The 6,383-nt window shown below is 51.9% G+C and overlaps 1 protein-coding gene across 1 annotated transcript in view; it reads right to left on the bottom strand.

Moving 5' to 3' along the window:
- Nucleotides 1-773: 773 nt before the first annotated feature.
- LOC144790772 (uncharacterized) overlaps nucleotides 774-6,383 on the bottom strand; it is a 34,961-nt gene continuing 29,351 nt past the window's right edge. The window contains exons 2-3 of the mRNA XM_078665468.1: nucleotides 2,779-3,049; nucleotides 774-1,765 (exon numbers count right to left, since the gene is read on the bottom strand). Coding sequence (XP_078521594.1) covers nucleotides 774-1,765; nucleotides 2,779-3,049 — 1,263 coding nt within the window. The remainder of the gene's footprint in view (nucleotides 1,766-2,778; nucleotides 3,050-6,383) is intronic.

Raw genomic sequence — 6,383 nt, 5'->3', positions numbered from 1 at the left:
GAGTGCCCAGCATCAGAGTGCCCACCACTGCCCAGCATCAGAGTGCCCAGCATCAGAGTGCCCACCACTGCCCAGCATCAGAGTGCCCAGCATCAGAGTGCCCAGCATCAGAGTGCCCACCACTGCCCAGCATCAGAGTGCCCAGCATCAGAGTGCCCACCACTGCCCAGCATCAGAGTGCCCAGCATCAGAGTGCCCACCACTGCCCAGCATCAGAGTGCCCAGCATCAGAGTGCCCACCACTGCCCAGCATCAGAGTGCCCAGCATCAGAGTGCCCAGCATCAGAGTGCCCAGCATCAGAGTGCCCACCACTGCCCAGCATCAGAGTGCCCAGCATCAGAGTGCCCACCACTGCCCAGCATCAGAGTGCCCAGCATCAGAGTGCCCACCACTGCCCAGCATCAGAGTCCCCACCACTGCCCAGCATCAGAGTGCCCAGCATCAGAGTGCCCAGCATCAGAGTGCCCACCACTGCCCAGCTCGTACATCATAAACATACCATTGTCAACCTCATTACCCTCAGGAGATAGACACATTTTAGTAGACCTAAATGTGAACATCACACCAGCTCCCAGGCACCCAGCAGTCACAGACATCATCACACAAACTACAAATCTGAAAAGAAAAAATCAGCTTTATTCAGCGGAATCACAAAAGAAAAGCAAATGAGAGTCCTCGCTCATTAAAGGGCAATGGCCAGTCCAATAGAGTCTCAGCAATAGCTTGTGCCTCCATGGGTGTCATCTCACCCAAACATGCCTGCACATGGCGTTTAATCAGCTGTGCTGACTATGGGGGCACCATCTGTGGAATCCTCCGGCACCGCATGGACAGGAGAGGGAAGGACAGGTGGAGTGGGTGCAGGTGTAGTGGATTCATCCACACTGGTTGGGGCATCGCCGAAAGTAGATTCAAAAACCTGGCTGCACACCTCAGCCAGGGCGGAAAAACTACCACCAGAACCCGGGGACACATTGGGGGTGGAGGTACAGGGCTGTGAGTCAGTCCTACTGGGTGTGTGGATGTGTGTGTGAGGTGTCTCCCCTCTCCCTGTGGGTGTGCCTACTTGCCCTTGAGACTGTGTGCGTGGAGCTTTGAGCTTCTTATGCTGTGTGTGTGCGCTGGGTGTGTCTGACCTGTGGCGTGTGCGTGTATGCTGTGTAGGTATGTGAGAGGCAGAGGTGGATGGCTCGGAAGGATGGGGGGGGGACAGATGCTGCTGGGTGTACATAGCTGCCGTCAGCGTTGATTCAATGGCAGCCACACTCCGACGCAGATCAGACATGGCTGATGACATGCCCTCCATGAACGACACCACCTGTGTAATCAGTTGTGTATGTCCATGGAGGACAGACAGCATGGATGCCTGACCTACTGCAATCTGCCGGAGTAGGTCCACTGTCTCAGCACTGAGGGCAGCAGGGGACACAGGGGCAGGGGCTGCGGTGCCGGGAACAAAGGAGACACGGGGGCTAGCACGGACCCTAGGCACACCAAGGAGTGGGAGGTTGGAGATGGGACTGGAGGAGGGGAGGGCAGCCAAAGATGTATGAGTGACCATTGCTGCATATTCCCCCCCCTCCTGAGAGTCTGTCTCGGATTCGTCGGCATGGTACGATGTGTCAGTCACATGTCGTGCGGCCTGTAGACTCTCCTCCCACTCTGTGCCACTGCCTCCCTCTGACACCTCCCAGCAGGTGGCACTGTCGGTGTGTCCCTCCGCCTGGTCCGCGCCTCTGTCTCCTCCAGATTCAGATGATGATGCTGTGAGCAAGGAGAAGAATTAAAACATATCAGTCACCTGTACACATCAGACATATCAGCTGCAAATCATATGGCCTCTTTCGTCAACATGGCATGCATCATGAGTCACATGACACATAACTCTTCATAATGACAATTCTACTTGTGGAGAAATGTCAGAGACACACAGCTCAATGTAAGGTAGGAGACAAGGTATAGGCAAGGAAAATACTTGTATGAGAGACACAATCATGATCCACTGCCTGACAACAGGATAGCTGATGATGCATAACAGTTCATTACCCAACCCTGCCACCCAAATCAAGACCTGGTCATGTTTGATTAGCTTTGACTCTGTGCCACATTAGAAAAGTCCTGGGCAAACTGCCATGTGATGCCGTCCTGGGACCTGAAACAAGTCTTCCATCACCTCACACTGCCATCACCGCTTTGTACATCCAAAGTCACATTGTGTGGCAAACCATCAATACCATGTACAAAGAACATGCCACAGATGGAGAGAATATGCACACACGCACTGCCCAGTGTGAGTATGCAGAAGTCCAAAATATAGCACATGTACATTGTGCACCTGCAGCTAACACAAGATAATTAGAAAGTGTACCATGGACAAAGGCCACTGAGGCTGACTTGTGCACAAAACACTTGTTGAGACTCAAGAACAGTGCCACAATATGAAGAAGGGCAGACATAGTGCACATGTGGTGCTACATTTAAGGTACGAACAGGTGTGACATACCCCCCTACAACATGAAGATGTGCAAAGGAAGATGCAACTTGAGACACTGCACCATAGGAGTACATGTCAAAAACAAGCATTAGCCAAAGCAAACCTCTACTGTGGAGTAGGGCAAGGCATGTAAAGAAGCAGCTGCTGACAGAGGGACAATCGAATTCCAATGCATGAACTGCCTGTCTGACTACACCACTCAAACTATGGGAGTGTGACCATGCCGTAGAGCTCTTCAGGTACCATTTCTCACACACATGACTACAAACAGACATGTACCTACCCCCTTCGTGCTGCTGTCCCTCCTGCAACTGCCTATGGAGGTCTGGGAACACCACTTCCAGGACCCGGAGCATGTTGGGGGTGAGTTGCCGGCTGCCGCCATGCCGGCGTGGAGCTTCCAGCTTCAGCTGGACTCGGGCGATGCGGCGGCTCCAGCACCGGATGTCCTGCCACCTCTTCTTTATGTTTCGAAGCCTCCTGCGAGGCCCCCCCTCGCTCCGGACAGCCCTGGCGATGTCCACCCAGATTTCACCCTTCTCATAGGCAGATACCTGTCACAAATGTAAAGTTACAGAACATCAGTATACCTGGTGCATGTTCCCAAGACACCCATATGTCCACAAAATACATGATGACAATAGGGCAACGTATGGCACACACATTAGCATCATTGTCCAGGAGTATGTGGCCTGTGTGCTAACAAAACTGCTTAGCATTACATTGTAAATCTACAGATTACATGAGGGCTGTAAAACACTCTTTGAGCATGACACTCACTGAACAAGACATGCTATATCTGGGTGCAATGCAGCACGTGACATGCTGTCACACACCACACTACAACAAATAACTCTCTTCTAACAACACTGTGCACCCTGGCACTCACTCACAACAACATTGCATCTATCCAGTATTACTACACAGTGGCTATGATGTCACACACACAACAGGTGCACACTCCAAGGTATTGCACACATCACTCACCTGATCCCCTGGTCTCCCATACAGCTTGCTGAAGTTGGGCAGGAGGGCATCCAGAAGGGCCTTGTTCTCACCATCAGTGAATGCAGGTGCCCTCTCCATGTTCAGCTAATCAGGGCCAGAGGATTCAGAGACAGCAGCTGTGGTTAGCACACCAATGTTGTGCAGGCAAGTGCCCTCCCACAGCCACATGCTGCCTTATATCTGTGCTGCAGAGGGTCTGTGAGTCCAAGGAGTAGTGTGTGATAGGCCACCATAATTTGCATCCTATGTTCCATCCAATCACATCACACCTAAGCCCATTACACACATATGCATGGTTTGAAAATAGAGCCAGAGCTGAACAACAACTTTCGCAACATTGTATACTTTTTCCTAACTGAATCTTCCAGGACACCTGTAGGAGTGTAAAAAACTCCGTATCCATGACAACCTGGTTGCATTTGGAACAGTACACTGTTTCCTTAGTTGTTCCCTATGAAATTTTAAAAATCCACACACAAGTACGGTGACATTGCCATTGCTACACATTGAATGGTGTAACGATGCGTACACAGGCCCGTACCATTGGGGTACGCTCAGTAGAGCCTAAAGGCGATAGGGAAACGATGCGTACACAGGCCCCTACCATTGGGGTACGCTCAGTAGAGCCTAAAGGCGATAGGGAAACGATGCGTACACAGGCCCGTACCATTGGGGTACGCTCAGCTCGCGTAGAGCCTAAAGGCGATAGGGAAACGATGCGTACACAGGCCCGTACCATTGGGGTACGCTCAGCTCGCGTAGAGCCTAAAGGCGATAGGGAAACGATGCGTACACAGGCCCCTACCATTGGGGTACGCTCAGTAGAGCCTAAAGGCGATAGGGAAACGATGCGTACACAGGCCCGTACCATTGGGGTACGCTCAGCTCGCGTAGAGCCTAAAGGCGATAGGGAAACGATGCGTACACAGGCCCGTACCATTGGGGTACGCTCAGCTCGCGTAGAGCCTAAAGGCGATAGGGAAACGATGCGTACACAGGCCCGTACCATTGGGGTACGCTCAGCTCGCGTAGAGCCTAAAGGCGATAGGGAAACGATGCGTACACAGGCCCCTACCATTGGGGTACGCTCAGTAGAGCCTAAAGGCGATAGGGAAACGATGCGTACACAGGCCCCTACCATTGGGGTACGCTCAGTAGAGCCTAAAGGCGATAGGGAAACGATGCGTACACAGGCCCGTACCATTGGGGTACGCTCAGCTCGCGTAGAGCCTAAAGGCGATAGGGAAACGATGCGTACACAGGCCCCTACCATTGGGGTACATTGAGTCAGACATGGTCAAGTGAACGATTGTGTAGGCTGCGTCCCTGTCCACCTTCATGTCACCATTGGCAGAGTCACACTAGGAAATCACACAGCAGGGATGTAGTCTACACTCATGTCAACCATGTGGATGCATACATCAGCATGGCACACATACATCAGTATGTGCCAGGTTTGGCAGACATTGAAGAAGCACAGGGATTGTGACCGTGTGCCTCAGTTGATGTGTAAATAGCTTGCACAACATGTCATCATTCATGATGCACATGTGCATCACATGCATTCAACAATTTCAACACGATTGACGTCTGCAACATGTAGCGTGGCACATGAACACTCGAATGGGCCACAATTCAGTACAGGGAACTGCCACATGATGACAGGAACATGCCCACTGTCACAGAGGTGTCATAGCCGCACAGCATGACCCTGTGTGACCACGTCATGTGTGTGCCTTGTGCTACATTGTGCATGCTGTTAGCATATGCCATGAAGAGGTCAGTAAAGTATTACTCACCTCAGAATATCCACACATGTCATCCTGGACATGGCAATTTCCGTAATACCGTACACTTGTGTGTTGGTGTGTAATTCCTCTGGCTCTGCAAGTATCCTTGGCGTTGTGTCTGCCCTGATGACGTTATCTGAGTAGTCATATGTCACCTCTGCGTCCACACGTCAGGTCCTCTGTTTGTTTCTCAACACCAACGCAGCTCCGGTCTAAGTTAAAGCTTACACATTTTGTACCCTAAATCATTGTACTAACACTTCAGAACATTTACCTTTTATTGTCATACTCAAGACCGTGCCAATAGGGATGTCACTTACAAAGCCTGTGAGGAATGAAAAGGCCTCATGTTGGTGAGTGACCCTCACCGTCTGTGTCTCCACGGTTTTCACGTCAGGCACAACAACAAGAGCTGCTCCAATTGCGGGGAGCTGACATATGAATCCAGGTGTGATATGTCCCACAAGCCACTTAGACTCCAGCAGTTGGCACAGCAGCACAATAGCTCATGGTTGGGATGTAGGACCAGTGCATGTGTGTGGGTGTGGAGACATGTGAGCCCCTCATTAGTACATCATTCCCCAGGCGACACTCGTCAGGTAAACAACAAAAGTCAGAGATGTGTAATTGCATTGACAAATAACCATGATGCAAGTGCAATGCTGCATGGGATTAGGGTGACGGCGACCACACGGCTCCATCAGAACAGCAGCCATCGTAGCCAGCACCACGACCTACGGTCCCAGCCCTGCATGTGACACAGGAGGAGTAACTGCACTTCCTCATGTCCATGATGTCCTTCACCCCGGCCAGTGACTCTGCATCAGCTTCTGGCCCACCGTACCCGTCAGGGGGCAGTTGCGCCTCAGTTGATATGCCCCTGACGCCATCATTCGCTGAGTGACGGACGCAGGCGGTGCATACGTCCCAGAACCGCTGTGACAGACATGATCGGAATGTTCATCCAGGTCCCCGCTGGTGCAACTCACAACCTCACTGCCAGATCTCCCCCAGGTGTCAGCCGTGGCGCCATTCTGGGGTGGTGCTGGCCCCGATAACACACACTGTACGGCTCCGCCGTGGTAACTGT

The sequence above is a fragment of the Lissotriton helveticus genome, chromosome 11 (assembly GCF_964261635.1).
Source record: "Lissotriton helveticus chromosome 11, aLisHel1.1, whole genome shotgun sequence".
Classification (NCBI taxonomy): Eukaryota; Metazoa; Chordata; class Amphibia; order Caudata; family Salamandridae; genus Lissotriton; species Lissotriton helveticus.
The sequence above is the reverse complement of the archived record's forward strand: the minus strand, read 5'-3'. Positions and strand labels throughout refer to the sequence as shown.